This window comes from Podarcis raffonei, chromosome 11 (genome assembly GCF_027172205.1).
Source record: "Podarcis raffonei isolate rPodRaf1 chromosome 11, rPodRaf1.pri, whole genome shotgun sequence".
NCBI lineage: Eukaryota > Metazoa > Chordata > Lepidosauria > Squamata > Lacertidae > Podarcis > Podarcis raffonei.
Genome location: NC_070612.1, coordinates 11,306,470 through 11,325,657, shown reverse-complemented (window position 1 = coordinate 11,325,657; position 19,188 = coordinate 11,306,470). Strand labels below are relative to the sequence as shown.

Genomic DNA, 19,188 nt, shown 5'->3' with positions numbered 1-19,188 from the left:
CATTTAAAATGTAAGATCAGTTGCTCAGATCTCGAATCTTAGTAAGAAAGTTTTCGATGCAACTGCAAATACCAGATACTGGTCACTGGGTGGGGCTGGTGACAATATTTCGTTGCTCATGCCAACACCTGCTGAGATTAAGAAAGTAAGAAAACCCTGGTGGATCAGGCCAGTGGCCCAACTAGTTCATCATCCTGTTCTCACAGTGGCCAACCAGATAGCGTATTTTTCGCTCTATAAGACGCACCAGACCACAAGACACACCTAGTTTTTGGAGGAGGAAAACAAGAAAAAAAATATTCTGAATCTCAGAAGCCAGAACAGCAAGAGGCATCGCTGCACAGTGAAAGCAGCAATCCCTCTTGCTGTTTTGGCTTCTGGGATAGCTGCACAGCTTGCATTCGCTCCATAAGACGCACACACATTTCCCCTTACTTTTTAGGGGAGAAAAACTGAGTCTTATAGAGCAAAAAATACGGTATTTGTTGGAAACTTGCAAGCAGGACCCAGGCACAAGAACACTCCCCCTGCTGCAGTTTCCATCAAAAGGAAGCATTTTAAAAACTGCTTTTGAAACTTCTGCCTTTTAAGGGTTACACCAGTGACCACCACAATGGATATGGTTTGGCCACAGTTAATTGCTTTTAAGTCCCACTGATTTCAGTGGTAGAGACTTACAAGTGTTTAACTTTCAGCTAGAACATGAGCCTCACCATGGATACTTTTTCAACTGGTACATTGTTATGTGGGTTGACCATAGGGGATTCTCTGTTTCTCAGCTTCCAATTTGCGTTCATACAGGAACATAAGTTCTAGTGACGCAGCAGTAACCAGCTATAAGCTATTGAAAACAAACTCGGTCCACACCAACTGTCTACGCAGGTGAACAGCATAAGATCAGAGACATGAACTCATGTGGAATTGCTTATTTTTCTCAAGCTGGCTGCTGGTGTGGTGTCAGATCCAACGTAGAGTGAGCGAACGAAGCCAGATCTATGCTACAAACTTGCTTAGTAGTCATTCCCCCAGAGCAAGGCAATTCTCAGGGGGCAAAGTTAGGAATCTCTAACAAGGAAGTCTCAAAACTCTCAGCAATCTAAAATTCCTAGTGTTCTTTGAAGGAAGCCATAGCAGTGAAGCTGGCATAAAACAGTTATGTGGGATATTGAAGATACGTCTAGAGAGAGAATCAATATTAAAGCTCTAGTTTGCTATGAGCATTTCTTTCAATGGAACAGCGGGGCAACTTCTCCGAATAAATAAACACATAAAATATCCAGTGCTTTCCCTTATGGTTATGATGCTTCAAATGTTCATCAGCTTTTGATTTGTAATAATAATAATAATAATAATAATAATAATAATAATAATAATAATTTATTATTTATACCCCGCCCATCTGGCTGGGTTTCCCCAGCCACTCGGGGCGGCTTCCAACAAAACACTAAAATACAATAACCTATTAAACATTAAAAGCTTCCCTAAACAGGGCTGCCTTCAGATGTCTTCTAAAAGTTTGGTAGTTATTTTTCTCTTTGACATCTGGTGGGAGGGCGTTCCACAGGGTGGGTGCCACTACCGAGAAGGCCCTCTGCCTGGTTCCCTGTAACTTGGCTTCTCGCAGTTAGGAAACCGCCAGAAGGCCCTTGGCACTGGACCTCAGTGTCCGGGCAGAACGATGGAGGTGGAGATGCTCCTTCAGGTATACTGGACTGAGACCGTTAAAGGGTTGCATAAAACCTGAAAGGAAGATTAAAAAAAAAAACTCCTGGCAAGATAAGATGCTCTGCTGTAGAGTACTAAACATTTGGGTCCCCTACGATGCTGCGGGGCCTTGACAGGTGCTTCACAACGCCAAACCCTGGCACCAGCTCTGACAAACCAGAACCACCAGGTGGGTAGGAGGGCAGGAAATGGCGAAGAGGTAAAGCAGGCACAACAAGAAAACAGTTGCATGATCACCCTCATCCCAAAGGGGGGGAGCTAACTGGGCCTGTTACCATTAAACTACAAGGGCACACACAGGAAAAACTCTGAATTCATTGCAGCCGGTAGTAGACTAATAAATACATCAATAATATTTGTACGAGTTTGGTGGGGCAATGTAAAATTCATACTATACCTAAGGTCCACGTAGTTATAACCTCACTGAAAACAACTGGGCCTGTTACATCAAAGATTAAATTGGGCTAGAGGACATGCCAAGTTTTTGTTGTTGTTGTCTTTGAGGTATATCAGTTCTTTGGAACCCCTCTGCTCCTGGTTCTTTCATTTTGTTCATTGTAGAAAAAGACTCACCTGAAAATACCTTAATTATTTTTTTTACTGCCATAGAAAAACTCCCTGCTTACAGGAAACTAGCAGGTCAGGAAGATGTCTCCAGCTTAGCCTTCTTGACACGCTAGTTTTCTAAGTACAGGGAAGTGGAGGGGTGTGCAGGGGGAGCACTTTCCTTCACGAAAGGCTGCACTACGTTGTATTTCTTTTCTGAATATGCAGCACATCTGTGAATTCCAGCGTTCTGAGTTTTGCCGAACTAAATGCTGAGGTCTGCTGCAACCTCTGCCTCGGAGTTAATCTTGTAACCAAATTCCAAGCCCATCGTTGAACGTCAGCATCATGTTAATACAAACAGTCATTAGCGTAAGCATTCTGCTTGCCAGACGGAATGATCTTCCATCTCTCTCCTCCCCCCACAACATGTAGGCAATAGTTTACTAACTTGGCTACTAAATGGCAGAATTAGCTTTTTAGGATGCAAACTTGGTAGAAGCGTTGGCCCCACGGTAAGTGGGAGGGTCGAACCATAGAGCAAGCAAGATAGAAGATGCCTTTTATTGAGATCTGTCAGCTGAAAATGCAATGCACATTTAAAAAGATCTCCGTGGTACTCAAAAGCTTGCACACGTTCTGAATGCCGCTAATAAAAATAACTATCTCAGCAGAAGTAATATACCAGCTTTCCAAGTGTTAAATAATAAGCAGGATGAATTTCCCAGAAGAAATTTACATAATCCAGTGAACAAAATGGTACAAAGAAGGTAATTCTTCTTATTTTTTTAGAAAAGCGCATGCTAATTACACATTTTCAGTATTTCCTTTTTTTAAAAAAAAATGAACAGGCAGATTACATAGAAGTTCATAACATTTCTTCAATATACAAATCAAACTCAACCGATTCATTAATAAGGTGCTCAGAAATGTGAATGAAAATAGAGCCTACAGCAGATCCATGGTGTGTAATTTTTATTTATTTACAAAGCTTCTTTGAGTTTTCATCTGACTCCTTTTCCTTCCAAGGACACTTCAGTGCAAAAACAACTGTGGCAGAAGAGCTGGAGTTCAGTCTTGGCTAATCCCAGGAAACTTTTGTGAGTGTCATTTTCAAGATGTAAGGCCTACAACCCTTGGCCTCAACAACTTTACACAAATTTGTGTAATCATCTTCCCCCTGCCTTCACCCTACACATCCCCATATCTGCTCCAGGGAGTTAGGGCAAAACCCAGAATATATTTAGGGGAAGAGTTTGGGTGTGGGAGTCCCATTGCACAAGTGCAAGAAATTCTGCTTGAGCAATTATTTAACTGAATACCACGCAGATTTGTTAGCATTCTTTTTCTGGGTGGGGTTTTGTTTGGGGGTTGTTGTTTTTTTCTGCAGGAGAGTCTGTGCACAAAAGACCATCACTTAACATTTAAGCCCTCAGCTTCACTACTTATTTTGAGCACCTGGTTTAACGGTACATGTGAAACTAAATTCCACAGAAGTTCCAACATCTGACGGCACCTCAGAATTCAGATTCAACTTTCAGAATTTCTGGTCTTTTTCCTTGCCTTGCTTGGCTTTTGAAATCTGACTTTGGCATTAACTCTTCCTGGTGGGCTTTAAGGCAACGGCATAATAAATTCACTATGCTTGTAAGGCGCTTGGGGAGGGGGTCTTGAACTGGGGTTCCCAACAGCCAGGCTCCGCTGCCATGCCTCCTAAGAAACACTAGGGCAAGCCTGATAGACTCGGTTCTGTGCTTCAGGGATGCCATAAAGGCCTCAATCCAAGCAAGCCACTGTGTGCAGCAATATCCTCCTAAGCACCTAGTCCCTTTCTCTTACCGCTGTATTCAGCCTGGACAGCCTGCTTGTTTGGGGTGATACACCTGCTTCTGAAACATGCATACTGACAGTCTGGAAATTGATAGCCTAGGTGAGGGTTCCTCAACTTTTTGAGGTCTAGGGGCACATTTGGAAATTTAAGAAAGTGTTGTGGGCACTATAAAAGACCCAGAATCCAAACTGGCAATGCTCAACCCCCTGCGCGCATGTACACAAAAAAGCCCAGGCAGAACACAGACATATCTCCCAAAACAAATAAATACAAACACACAAATGAGGCACGCACGCCCTGCAAAAAAAAAGCAAAAAGCAAACACACTGAGAGCTGGGAAGAACAGGGGACTTAAGGGTACTATGTGAAGGGCAAGGGGAAGTTAGAGGCCTGACAAGCATCTTGACACCATTGCCCTGATCCAACAAAGAGCAATGCGTAAGCAAATAAACGTTGTGCCCTAAAGTTCTTAAGGTTAAGATGTTCAAACTGATTTAGCTGTACGGTGGTCTTGTTTCCAAGGAATGATGGTAAAATATGTCTCAGGAGAAGCCCTACCTTTCCACTCGTTAAGTGTGACAAAGAGGGTGTGCTCGTGTGGTGGTTGCAAGCATGAACTACAAGCCAGAGATCCCCATTCCGACTCTCAGCTCAGTCACCAATTAACTAGGAAGCAAAGTCTAGCTGTAATATCAGGAGAGTACTATCAGCCTACCTGGCCAAGCTAGAACGAGAGGAACCTTGTGGAACAGAGGAAACTTGGAAGCTGCCAAGTCAATCTAGCTCAGTATTGTCTAGAGGGGGACATTACTAGCCCTACCTGGTGGTGCCGGAGATGGGACCCTCTGCATGCCTAGCAGGTGTCCCACCAATGAGCTACAGCCCTTCCTTTAAATGCTCTGGGCTCTCAGGAAAAGTGTCATACCAATGTAAATCATGAGGTCACTAAAAACCAGGCTGCCCGGTTATCAAAGGAGCAGGGGCTTCAAGTCCTATGACTCTCAAAATAATGCCAATTCAGCCTCTCTCTGTAAGATCAAGAGTTTAACATCCAGAACACCTCCGCAATGGGGGACTCATGTCCAAAACACACCCCTGGAGGTACAAGGCAAGATTGTTAAGGCAGCGTAAAACCCCTAAAATTTCATTCACACCTCTGGACTCCTTTTCTGTTCAAGGCATCAGAAGGGGACCTGGTTTTCTACCTGCCCTTAACAAAAAAGGCATTTCAGTAACATTGGGTACTGAGCACGTTCGATCAAACCTTGGTTACTGTTCAGCATTGGGTAATTAGCACGAAGACTGGAAGAATTTGTAAGGAATCAGCCACGAATACCAGCAGCAACGTTTAATTATTATTATTATTAATATTATTTTACCACCTCTCTTTATGGTACACCTCCGTCTGTACAATCTCACTAGGGTGTTCTGCTAGGCATGCGCCGTTGATGTCTTTGAGCTTGTTGTCAGGCAGATCTTCTGGCTTTGTGCAAAGTTTTAATGCCCTGGAAATGAAGACGTCCAAATCAAACTGGGGATCGCTTTCACTGCCGACCTCCTTGGGTTCTTTGTGGAGATGGTGAGGAGAAGATGGTAAGCTCCTCTCCTGGATCTCTGGGAGAGGATTTGGGCATTCAAGTCCTGTCTGGGTACTTGTAACCCACTGTGCTATCTCTAGGAATAGGTTGGATGGTTCCTCCTCCAAGGCAATCTCCGCCGTAGGTGCAATGGATGCCCTTTTCCAGTGAGACAAGTCTAAGATGAGCTTGGGCTCTGAATAATGATGGAGCTTGTTGTCCCTCCACAACAGCTTGTCCAAATAGGAAGGCGACCCCACTTTGTAATCACACGACCGCCCGTAATCTCCCTCAAACGCTCGGTCCATCGAGGAATGCGACTGCTCCAGAAATCTCTCGGAGCTGCTCTGGGAATATTTGCGCGGGTCCACCTGAGCCTCCTCAGCAATGGATTCCGATCCCGCTCTGGGATCTCGTTGCACCTCCTCCAAATCGTGGCACTTCTCTTGCCGCCATTCCAAATCCGAGGATAAGCTCACTTGGTACCTGTTTGTTCGAAGTGACAACAATGTTAGACACACAACTAAGGGTCAGGTGCATATTCCCATTAAAGCAAATTTAGAAATTATTTCTTTAATTTCACTGAATATATTTCCCAGAAATTGGGAAGGGCCCTACCTCCCTGCTTTGCTTTGTCTCTCATTGGGAGTCAGTAACCTTTGGACCATCTGAAATAACTCAACCTGGCCGGCTACTAGAAAATACAAAGCAAGCTGCAAAATGAGCCTTCTATTCTGACAATTATGTACACTAACCAGCGTTCTACAGTGGTACCTCAGGTTACATACGCTTCAGGTTACATACGCTTCAGGTTACAGACTCCACTAACCCAGAAATAGTGCTTCAGGTTAAGAACTTTGCTTCAGGATGAGAACAGAAATCGTGCTCCGGCAGCGCGGCGACAGCAGGAGGCCCCATTAGCTAAAGTGGTGCTTCAGGTTAAGAACAGTTTCGGGTTAAGTACGTACCTCCGGAACGAATTAAGTACTTAACCTGAGGTACCACTGTATTAGCTTTGGAGTGAGACTTGCATCATTTGTGTACTAGTCTTTATCCAGGTTGCTTCATAGCCTGAAGGTCTCCAGAATACTGAGAAGCTATCCGGGCTCCACATAGCCAGAGAGGACACTCAGAAGTGGTTCTACCACCCACCCACTCCATCTTCAGCAGACCCACTAACTTTTTCCACTAGAAGGTCCTGCAGAGCAGTCAGGAACCCCTCAGTTTCCATCGGTCTCCAAGGGTCGGTCATCCAAATGAGCTTACTATCCTTGCAAGGACAAATTGCCACTGCTGTTCCAAACTTCACCAGCTAATTGTTCTACTACCATTTCCATCAGAATTCTCCAGCAACCCTACTCTCCGAGGAAGCTCAGTACAGGATTGCAGCCTGAGAATCTTGGAAACTGGTCTCAAAGGGGGGGAAAGAAGCAGCTCAGCAGCAGAACACGTGAATAACATGTGAATTAATGTACCTGTCCCAGTTGGACATCTGGCTTTGGTTCGCTTCCATCAGCAAAATGTCGTCAATCTCGTCTTCAATCCGGAATGGGTGCTGAGAAACAGGCTCGTCTTCAGGACAGTAATAGGGACTCATATAAGGGTGTTGCAAACCCATCTCTGCGGTCAGCCGGTCCATGGGATTGAATGTCAGAATCTTCTCCAGAAAATCGATGGCTGTGAGGGGCAAGTTATTACAATCAGGTCAGCAGTTCTTAGTCCCCAAGACAGAGTCACCTGGGAAGACTTATATGCATGATAAGAACAGTCACTCTGAAATCAGATAAAAGACTTCACCTTTAAGCTCCATTTCTATTTAATTATTGAATGTAATTGTCCTTGATTCAGAAGTAAAGCTCTTAATTATATTTAATGGGAGTGTTGTGCAAGCTTTGGAAGGACAGTGAGTCTTGGGGATGTTACTTATTTTTAGAAAGGACAGGAGTCACAGTTAAAGAGAGTCTGGTCTAACAAGCATGAGAGAAAGAAATCCTATACACGTCTACTCAGAAGTAAGCCCTAACGTCCCTAACCCAGGGGTTGCCTTTCTTTTCTTTTCTTTTCTTTTTTTGAGCCGGTGGGCACATTTGGAATTTTGAGAAAGCATATCCTCCAAGGCTTTTACCACAAAAAACCAGGATGCCATCTTCCAGGGCTGCAGTCCCACACAAGTCACATGACCCGCACGAGAGTGCGCCCCCCCAAGCACTTTTTTCCAGTAAGGTAAAGGGACCCCTGACCATTAGGTCCAGTCATGGCCGACTCTGGGGTTGTGGTGCTCATCTCGCTTTATTGGCCAAGGGAGCTGGCGTACAGCTTCTGGGTCATGTGGTCAGCATGACTAAGCCACTTCTGGCGAACCAGAGCAACACACGGAAACGCCGTTTACCTTCCCGCCGGAGCGGTACCTATTTATCTACTTGCACTTTGATGTGCTTTCAAACTGCTAGGTTGGCAGGAGCAGGGACTAAGCAACGGGAGCTCACCCCGTTGCGGGGATTCGAACCGCTGACCTTCTGATCGGCAAGTCCTAGGCTCTGTGGTTTAACCCACAGCGCCACCTGCATCCCTCTTTTTCCCCCCACAGTATGACACCCAGAAAAACACATTTTGGGATGCTGTACAAGAAAAAGTGCTTTCTTCAGGGCAAGAGCTCAGGCTGAAATCACGCAAGAACACAGTGCCCAAAATGGCCGCCGTGCTCTCTCACAGGAGAAAACAGGATGCCCCATTTTTTCTGGGACAGCCCCACTAGGAACCAAATGCTTTCCAGCAAAGGAGATCCACCCTTGGATCCGAGCAGATGTGGAACCGAGTCTCTACCTTTGCTGTTCACTTCAGGAAGGAGCTTCCGCAACGGCTTCTTCACTTCCCAGGTGCTGTTGACGAACGTCGGCATCACTTTGAGCAGTTCCTCCTTGTCCTCTTCGTGGAAAACAGGGATGGTCTCCAAAATGAGCTGCATCTGCTCCAGCTCGTGGCTTCCTAAACGAACAAAAAGAGCGTTGCTCATTAGGGTGGCTTTGTGACCTCTGGGGCCTTTGGCCTTGCTCACACGTGCATTCCATTACTTGATAGCTTTGGTATGTGCTAATGAGCCACCACAGAGCAAACATGGCGTAGTTGTATCACTTCAAAACACATGGGGCTGGGTAGGATGCAATGCTGAACAGAAATTTAGTACTACAGGAGAAGTACAGAATTTTTGGGAGCTGGCATGTCAGATCTTTATCGCCCCCTCCTCATGGGCCAACTTTGATAGGTGGACAAAGTCACCCACCTGTCAATCATCTGACTCCATCATGGTGTCTGGCGACTCTGGTGACTGAGAAGAGGGTGGTCCTGCACACCTCTCAACTTTGAACTGTGTGGGTGGGTAGAGGGATCTGCTTCACCAGTTCATTTTCCACAGGGAACCAACTGATGAGCAGAGGTTTCAGTCCAGCTGACTGATGATGATGATGATGATGATGGTGATAAATTTATTATTTATACCCTGCCCATCTGACTGGGATTCCCCAGCCCCTCTGGGCGACTTCCAACAAAATATTAAAAATACAATAAAACATCAGACATTAAAAACTTCCCTAAACAGGGCTGCCTTCAGATTTCTGAAAGTCAGATAGTTTTTTATTTCCTTGACATCTGATGGGAGGGCGTTCCACTGGGCGGGCGCCACTACCAAGAAGCCCCTCTGCCTGGTTCCCTGTAGCTTCACTTCTCGCAGTGAGGGAACTGCCAGAAGGTCCTTGGAGCTGGACCTCAGTGTCTGGGCAGAATGATGGGAGTGGAGACGCTCCTTCAGGTATACTATAAGAACCTAAGATGAACCTGCTAGATGAGGTTAACGGCCCATCTAGTCCAGCATTCTGTTCTCATGGTGGCCAACCACATGCCGGTGGGAAACCCATGAGCAGGACCTGAGCACATGACCACTTTCCCCTCCTATGGTCTTCAGGAACTGATATTCAGAAGTATTACAGTGGTACCTTGGGTTAAGTACTTAATTCGTTCCAGAGGTCCGTTCTTAACCTGAAACTGTTCTTAACTTGAAGCACCACTTTAGCTAATGGGGCCTCCTGCTGCCGCCGTGCCGCCAGAGCACGATTTCTGTTCTCATCCTGAAGCAAAGTTATTAACCTGAAGCACTATTTCTGGGTTAGCGGAGTCTATAACCTGAAGCGTATGTAACCTGAAGTGTATGTAACCCGAGGTACCACTGTACTACCTTCAGCTATGGAGGCAAAGTCTAGCCATCATGGTTAGTAGCCATCAATAGCCATCTCCCCCATGACTTTCTTATCCTCTTTTTAGAGCCATCCAACTTGGTGGCCATTGCTGTCTCCTTTCAGAGTGTGTTCCAGAATTTAACTATGTGTTGCGTGAATATGTGCTTTAAAAAAAAATTGTTTTGAAATCTTCCAGCATTCAGCCTCCTTGGAAGCAGGAGTCAGAAGGAGATTAATCCAATACAAAACTTGGAGTGTAGCTTTGCCTTCGAGATTTGGGTCTATACCAGCAGAGTTCTTTTTTTTTTTTTTTACTAATCTTTTTATTGATATTTTGGAAACGACATCAAACAATACAAAAAAGAAAAAAGACTGAAAAGAAGAAAAGCAAGCAAACAAACAAACAACAACAACAACAACGCCTATAAACATAAAACAAACAAACCAACATAACATCACTCAATTGACTTCCTTCCATCTCAGTTTAGGCAAAATAAACTCATAGCTTATCTGCAGATTGTATTATATCAGCTCTTTACAAAACTTGGAGTGTAGCTTTGCCTTCGAGATTTGGGTCTATACCAGCAGAGTTCAGTTAAAGTGGGTTTGGTGCTCTTTCACAAGAAACTCACGCCTCCCAAAATTGTTGCTCCTTTTGTTTTTTTGAGGTAAGGAAAGTGGCAGAAAAATATACTATAATGTGTGACATAACAATCTCTTGATGCTGTGTCTTAAAACCTACGCACAAATCGGATGAAGGCTCAGTAAACATGAGGCATCATATAACCTCCCCACAAACTTAATGAAAATAAATGTGGATGAATGCTCTATAAGAACTCTCAGAGACAAGGACTATAAGCTCATGGTTCTTTTTTGCCACTAGGTGGGAGAAGACAACAGTTTTTTGTGCCACAATAAACAGCCAAGAGATCTATGCACAGTCCACCGATTGGCTGTGCAACTTCCATAACAATTCAATGAATAACTTCTTTGTGTGCCTTGCACCTCTAAGCAGGACAGTTGTGGCTCTGCCTATTGTTGATTTCCCTTCCATCTGCCCTATAAGATGCAATGGGCACCAGTCACCACTGGTGGTTCAGAAGAGAGGCTTTGTTAAGGGTGCTATGGAAAAAATCTAGGTGCGAGGCTGCTCAGTCACCCAGCTCATCGGGCAGAGCCTGTGGGTCCCTGCGGAATAAAGGAAGGAGTCCAGCCAACTGGAGCAAATAGCTGTAGACCAAAGTTTATTGCGCAATAGGTTCAAAGAGCAAATTTGAACCCCGAGGATGGGGTGACAAAGACTTTTAAAACTTTCCCACCATATTCCAGAATACAGTTCGTACAGCATCATTGCTGCATCACTGACATGTGACAAAAAGGGAAGGGTTAACCTTGGCAAACATGTCCAGACAAGTCCTTGGTACAAGATTAGCATAAGCAGACATGGCAGGGCAAGACTCAGGTATAAGATTAGCATAGATAAATATGTCTTAAGTACCCACCACCCAAAAGTAAAATGGAAGTTCCTTTGCATGTCTGGAGCCTGAGGCGAGTCAGGCGATGAGATTTGGCTTCCTTTGGCTAACAATGAGCCCAGCAATTGTCACCTCTGGGAACTTCCTGGAGTCCTTTTTAAACGGGAAAATAGCTTTGGAATGGAGGAAACTGGGAAAGGAGATGATTTTATATTATTTTTAAAGCTAGGTAACTTCCCTGAGCTGTCAAGTTGAAAGGATACATTCAGGCATAATATTTGTAATATTTAACTTTAAAGATGTGCCCCCCCCGGTAATTTCCGTAACAAGGGAGATAACTAATGGGGGGGAGGGTCCTTTGGGTGCTTCCACAAAGCAACTTGTTGTGGATTTGGTGCTGCTTATGCCTGCAAGTTTTCCACATCATCCACACAACATCATTCTCATAAAAATGCCATTCCATTCCCACTCCTTTTATCTGGATTTAATGTTGCCCAGGCTTGTTTGTTTGATTGATTGATTTACTGAAGAAATGATAAATCCAGATTAGATGGGGAAATCACATAGGATGGCATTTTGATGAAGGTGACATCGTGTGGACACTGTGAGGTCCAAAATCACCTGCGAAGAAGACCATCTATGCATGTTCTCTCTCCCACCACGACCACCAAATGTTCAGAATTGGCTATCAGTGCAACTTAATAAGAGTAATAGCTGAAGGACAAAAAGTAAAGCAAGGAGGTTTACAGCAAAAACAAAATAATTTAACACAGGATGCATTTCATTAGATCATTTTGTGCATTTATTTCTGAGGACCATTAGCCAGAGATGTCCAGGTCAGACTGAGAGCATAACTACCACAACAGAGGGTTGGTTTTTTTATTGTTGGAGTCTCATTAACGTTGCCTAAATAATTAACAAACTCCAGATCTGTGTTCATGATTATTTTAGCAGCTGAAATTGCCTACTTCCAACAGCCATGCAGGAATTAGGCTGGGGTCTCATCTCTTGAAAGTGGCTCAGTGCTCTCGCATGCTAGCGAATGAGGTCGCCCTCTTAAAAAAGTGGATTATGTGAGTTAATTGAAGATGGGAGGGAATGAAGCATGAAGAAGGGGTTGGGTTTGATAGTCTCCTAGTCTCTTCAAGCTCTATGATTTCATGAGGACAGGCTAAAATGGACCAGCTTTATTAAGACCCTTTAACCATGACATATACACAGCAGCAATTATGCATATGGAATAAGAGGCAATAGTTATCCCTGGTAAAGGTAAGTACAGTGTTAGGGACCCATGTATGTGCTGATATATTGAATTTCTGAACAAATTATGCCATCTTTTGCTGGGGTCAATACCTGATCCATCTAGCTCAGTATGAACAAGACAGATTGGCAGTAGATCTCAAGGTAGGAGGTCCCAGGTTCCTGACATCTCCACATAGGGCTGGGAGAGCCCTTTGCCTGAAATCCCAGAGAGCCACTACCCATAGGTGTAGAAAATGCTGAGCTTGATCACCCAATAGGTCTGACTCCAATATATCAGGTGCAGGAGCGGTACACGTGGTAAGTCATGTGTGAAAATTATGGTACCTATGCATGTGTTTGAAATCCATTATAGACACTGTCCTGACTTTCCTCCTAGAGATCCTTTAGTGGAGATACTGGGGGTTAAATCTGTGGTTGTCTGCATGCAAAGTACACACTGAACACCATGACAATAGCCTCTTGGGTCACATCAAGGCTAATTTGCCGGTGGAATTTCAACTGCACGCCAGCAAATTTGGGTTGCCCAACCAAAATGGATTTGACATGCAAGAAACTTGCTTCCAAAAACAATCAGACTTTGCGCTCTAAAGAAAGCGACTGGGAAATGCACTAGGAAGGTTAGGGTAACAATTGCCTGATGTGATGTTGTATAACCTTCCGCAAACTTGGTGCAAATGAGTCAGAATGAATGCCTTCTTAACAGGTCATCTAGAAACCCTCTTGCACTGTTCATTTGAAAGGTACGCATATGCCCTCACCAGCCACAGAAGGCAAGGTGCTATAAAGCTGAGAATACTCATAAAAGGTAAAGGTAAAGGACCCCTGACAGTTAAGTCCAGTTGCAGACGACTCTGGGGTTGCAGCGCTCATCTCGCTTTACTGGCTGAGGGAGCTGTTTGTGCGCAGACAGTTTTTCCGGGTCACGTGGCCAGCATGACTAAGCCACTTCTGGCAAACCAGAGCAGCGCACAGAAACGCCGTTTACCTTCCCGCCAGAGCGGTACCTATTTCTCTACTTGCACTTTGACATATTTTCGAACTGCTAGGTTGGCAGGAGCTGGGACTGAGCAACGGGAGCTCACCCCGTCGCGGGGATTCGAACCGCCGATCTTCCGATCGGCAAGTCCTAGGCTCAGTGGTTTAGACCACAGCGCCACCCGCGTCCCTGGTGGGAATGCTCATAACATGTACCTAATTTTGGTGTTCCCTTTAGAAGAGAAATGGGTCTACTATTTACACATATCTTCAGACACTAGTAAGTCTGGAGAACTTTGGACACATCTATGGCGTGGCCACACTTGTGCATGTTCACCATTATTTATCGTCTGAAGAAACTGCTGGGCGCAAATCAGTTCTTGCATAAGAATATTCTGCAGATTTGCACTGACATCCTGGAGTCTGGTCAGGTCAGTATTTTGATACACAGGTCAATGCATCGCCCTGCTATGTCCTGCATTCTCCAATCCGCCCCCCGCTCGTTCACAGGAGGGAACCGATGTTGTGATCAAAGAATCAGTTGACTCATTTTCCATCCCTACCCCTCTTCTCCTGCTTCCCATAGCTTAATTGGGTGGAGAAGCACATCCTCAGCACGACTGGAAAGCACTTGACTATTTATTTTAAAACAACAGCTCTAATTGTACATGCCCTAGCTGGGGGTTGCAAGGAGGGGTGCTGAAGAATGTGTAGACACGCTGCCTCCCTCTCCCCAGGCCCCAAACAAACCAAATCCCGCCCAGAGTAGATTTAGCAGTACTTTCTTCTTCTTCTTTTATCCATAGCTGTCAACTTACAGATTTGAAAATAAGGGACCAGCAGCCTCGAAAATAAGGGATCAGCAGCCAAAATAAGGGATCAACAATTACTTTGATAAAATACATATTTTGTTGCGTGCAAATGACTTTAGATACCTATTAGGTCCATAAATTACCATATAGCATATATTCAACACAAAAAACAGCAACAATTTGTTGTTGACAAAGCACAGCTGGACATAGAAAGGGCCCCATTACCTTCAGTAGCTTATTTAAGGGACATCATCAATAAGGGACAGCAGCGGGGCATGGCGCTGGGATAAGGGACTGTCCAGCCAAATAAGGAGCGCTTGACAGCTATGCTTTTATCCCTTAGCTCAAAACAACTCTCTCTGCAACAGTTTGGCCAAATTATGAAGCGGCAGACCAGTAGCAACTCTGATCTACCACTCCAGAAGCCATCACCCGAGTTTTGCACTCGCTGTTCCCAGCGGTGCGTTTGGACTGCGCCACTTAAGGCACGTCAAAAGCGGTGGCTCACAAGATTGAATGCTCCTCCACAAATCCCTTCACATACAGAATTAGGTGTCAGAGACAGAGTCTAGACTAGCATGGCAAACTACTTTTCTAGGTACAGGGAATATTTGCCTGGAGAACTATGTGACCATACAATCAGCCTTCAGGCCAGGAGTCTGGGGAGGGCATTCTGGGTTCCCCTGGCCACTCATGGACTTCAGCTATTTAGCTGCGATTCCTGCATTGCAGGGGGCTGGACTAGATGATCGCTGAGGCTCCCTTTCATTCTACAGTTCTAGGATTCTACTCAGCACCTGCTCATTTTAGCTTCCACCATCAGATGAAAAGTCTCCTTATTCAGGAAGCCTATTGTTAATGTCACTGCTGGAATTTGTATTTATGGTTGTTGTTGTTTTTTAAAAAATAGTTATACTTTTCAGATATATACATTTCATTGATTTTACAGGCATTTTAAAACTTGACTTCCTTCCCTCTCTTTCTGTGGTTCCTTAAATTTATTTTTAACATTTTCTGCATATCCAAATTAACTTAACTTACTCATTTATTCAACCATTTCCATTCTTTTACAAAAAGTTTGTTATCTCGATTTCTTATTCTTCTGGTAAGTTTCACTTTTTCTCCATACTCCATAAGTTTTTGTATCCATTCTTCCTTTGCTGGGACTTCTTTCCATTTTGGAGCAAGTAAAATACACAAGTAAATTTCTATACAATTTAGGTAGTTCATCCCTATAATTCCCAAGAGAAAAGCTTCTAGGTTTTTTTGGTGTTTTTTTTTTACAAACATTATTTTTTAAAATTTATCTCTATGTTTTCTTTTCCTCTTTTCCTATGTTGTATACAACATAATTTTACCCAGAGTAGATCCACTGAAATTAATGGAAATAAGCTAGTCATGTCCATTCATTTCAATGAGTCTGCTCTGAATATTTCTAATGTTGGATTCGGCACTCAGCTATTGGTTTTGTTGTCTCTCATGAGTGGTTTACGCCGCTCAGTGGTGCCTTTTGAAAATGAGATCAACGTGTCAGGTGAGATTACATGAAAGAAGACTGAAATTAAAAAGGACGTTATTTCTTCTCTCTGTGGGATGTAATCCACTGAGAGCAGTCCAAACACAACATTCCTTGTAATGCTAGAGAAGACATGGGAGGGAATGTTTGGTCCAGCCAGTCGAAACTTCCTGCTCCTCCTGGCCGGAGCATCCTTCCTTTTGCATGTGATAGAAGGGTGGGCATGACCTAACCTGTCCAGGTAATAAAAGGACGAGTCACGCAGCACACCTCTCTCTTTTTCACTTCCTTCCTCGTTGGACCAGCTTCTTAGCTAGGAATGCTCTGCTAGCTTCTCAACTAGCAGAAGCACTGGGATTATTCCCCCATATGGGGTAGATCCACATGTACTTATTTGTATCTATGTCTGCCTTCAGGGATCACACTGTGCTCTTCCTGATGAAAGCAAACTTCTTTTATTGACTTTAAATAAGATTGTGGCGTCTTTATTCTTTTAAGAGGGATTCATGCGAGCTTACCAGGAACGTACAATTCAATCTCAGACAGATTGAATTGTATAATAGTGAGAGGCTTACACAAGCCTGCAGCCAGCTATCTGCTGTGCATGTAAAAGGGGAATGTAAACTCTGCTAAGTAAAGGAACTTGCTAACGAAAGTTAGGAAGGATATTATAAACAATGTATCCTCTCCTGCCTCCCTGAACATTCCCACACTGTCAAGTCATAATTACCTAACCTGTACTCAAAAGACACATCCCAGAACATGTAATAAAGCCCACCTGTCACGCAAAATCTGGGTGCCCCAGGACAAAGGCAGAGCCCAGGGCATCTTCAAAGAAAGTGGGGCCATCCCTCTTAAAACAGGGAACTTGGAAGATATGGAACTATCGCTGTAAAAGTGGGGGTTTTTGGGGAGGGGAGCGGTGAGGGAAAGGCAAAACCTCTCAGACCCATGCTTAGAAAGCACAGGGCCAGTGGAAAACCCCGAGGTGCAGGGCAAACAGGAGTGTGGACAAGGCCTTAGTCTATGCACAGCCAACGCTACCAGGTCTTCAGAGCAGAAATATTTTGGAAGGCCAAGCGTTAGAATCCATTATTAATGAACCTTGTTATTTATTTAGAGAAAGCTGCATGCGGCCAGCTTACCCAGAGTGTCAAAATCCTGCCGTCTTGCAAAACAAATAATGGGCAAGGATAGGATAATAATAACCACCATGAAAGCAGAGATGAAAGAAAGGCTGTCGGGTCAAACTGAAAAGGAGGGATGTTTATTTGTCAAGTAGCATCAGGGGGTGCACTCGATTCCTGAACAAATATGGATGGCCCTGTTTCCAGCTGCTGGCGATGGACTCGGACAACAGCCTTCCAGCAGGTGGGAAAACTTCTTGTTCTCGCCAGGTTATTTTTTTGTAAGCACTTTGGACCCCCCCTCTAGGCATCCTTCCTATTGTGCATTCTTGATGATTTGTGCTTGTGATGCTATCCAGGCAGTTATTCGCAATCCCACTTTCAATTCTCTTTACCATTATCCCACACTTTCCGGTATATTTTGCCATCACGTTCCTAATCTGCAAAAAAAATCCAGGGTGTTTTGGTTTCTTAAGTGGTTTGCACAAGACTACCTGATTCAATTGCACAACCTAAATTCACCAGTACAGTTGTACCTTGGTTGTTGAACGCCTTGGTACTCGGATGTTTTGGCTCCCGAACGCCACAAACCCGGAAGTAAGTGTTCCGGTTTGCGAACGTTTTTTTGGAAGCCGAACATCTGTTTCGGTTGTCGGCATTGTTTTCGGGGCCAATCAGAAGCCGCACCTTGGTTTGCGAACGTTTTGGAAGTCGAACAGACTTCCGGAACTGATTCCATTTGACAACCAAGGTATGACTGTGTACAACTGAATCATACCTGCAAAATACCTGGCAATCTGAAAGCCAACTGAAACGCTCAGCATTTTACACTCAGCCTAAATGGACGTCCACGGCTGAGCTATTGCATTTAAACAAGCTTCTTTCCAAGAAAGAAAGAAAGAAAGAAAGAAAGAAAGAAAGAAAGAAAGAAAGAAAGAAAGAAAGAATTCGTGACCAGGGAGAAGAGTCGGCTGAAGAAGATTGGAAAAAATTTAAGGACTATTTACAGAAATACTGTAAAATTAAGGAAAGATAAATGGTGTTGGATTGAAATTGAGTGGTTTCTAGCTGTAATGATATCAAGGAACATAGAAGGGGGAAAAAGGGTTTGAAAAATAAGGTAATGTTATAAGCTGTAATGCTTTAAATGAAGGATTTGCTGAACTAATAATTCTAATTGGGATACAAGGAAGAGAAGTATGAGGAGGTCTGAGAATTTTTTTCCCCCCTTCCAGTAGCACCTTAAAGACCAACTAAGTTAGTTCTTGGTATGAGCTTTCGTGTGCATGCACACTTCTTCAGATACACCATACACACGAAAGCTCATACCAAGAACTAACTTAGTTGGTCTTTAAGGTGCTACTGGAAGGGGGGGGGGATTTTTTGTTTTGTTTTGACTATGGCAGACCAACATGGCTACCTTTCTGTATCTGAGAAATTTGTTATTCAAAAGTATGATTTATGAACTGTATGTCTTTTTCAATGTTTTTGTTTGTTCTGTTTTTGTTTGTTTGTTTTAAAAATTGGAAAATCTAATAAATATTCTTTAAAAAAAAAGAAAGAAAGAAAGAAAGAAAGAAAGAAAGAAAATTTGAGACCTACCAGCAAGAACTGAAGACCTACCAGCAAAAAGCATCTTTCCTGTCAGCATCTCTGCTAGAATGCAACCAGCTGCCCACATGTCAATTGCTTTGGTGTAGTTGTTTGGGGAAAGCAGCAGGCGAGGCGATCGATACCATTTTGTCACCAGCCCTTCCGAGAGGTAACCCTGCAAGAGAAAGAAATATTCTTTTACACCCACACGTATATAAATCATCATGGAAACGATAATTTGGCCTAAGGTACCTAATACAGGCACGTTGCACAGCACACCAGCATCTTACATGGGGGTTCGGTTCCACGGGTGACATGGACACACAAAATTCGCATCTGGTCAGAATCACATTGCTCTTGGGGCCACCTCGCAGCTAGCCAGTCTGCCTTCAATAAGGCGGACAATGAGAGGGAGGCCAGAACTGGCACAATGAGCAGGCCTTGCTGGAGCAAGGCCAAGCATTCATCCACTTGGGGTCACCTGGCCCAAAGAGAGCTTTTAAGCTCTCAGCCTTGCTC

General features: G+C 44.0%; 1 protein-coding gene across 3 annotated transcripts in view; it reads right to left on the bottom strand.

Moving 5' to 3' along the window:
* Nucleotides 1-2,821: 2,821 nt before the first annotated feature.
* Nucleotides 2,822-19,188, bottom strand: part of MAPK4 (mitogen-activated protein kinase 4) — an 84,562-nt gene continuing 68,195 nt past the window's right edge. For 2 of the 3 annotated variants that reach the window (XM_053408899.1, XM_053408898.1), the window contains exons 3-6: nt 18,679-18,844; nt 8,503-8,664; nt 7,155-7,356; nt 2,822-6,165 (exon numbers count right to left, since the gene is read on the bottom strand). In XM_053408899.1, coding sequence (XP_053264874.1) covers nt 5,478-6,165; nt 7,155-7,356; nt 8,503-8,664; nt 18,679-18,844 — 1,218 coding nt within the window. In that variant the 3' untranslated portion in view covers nt 2,822-5,477. The remainder of the gene's footprint in view (nt 6,166-7,154; nt 7,357-8,502; nt 8,665-18,678; nt 18,845-19,188) is intronic. The other variant, XM_053408900.1, reaches the window with a different exon arrangement.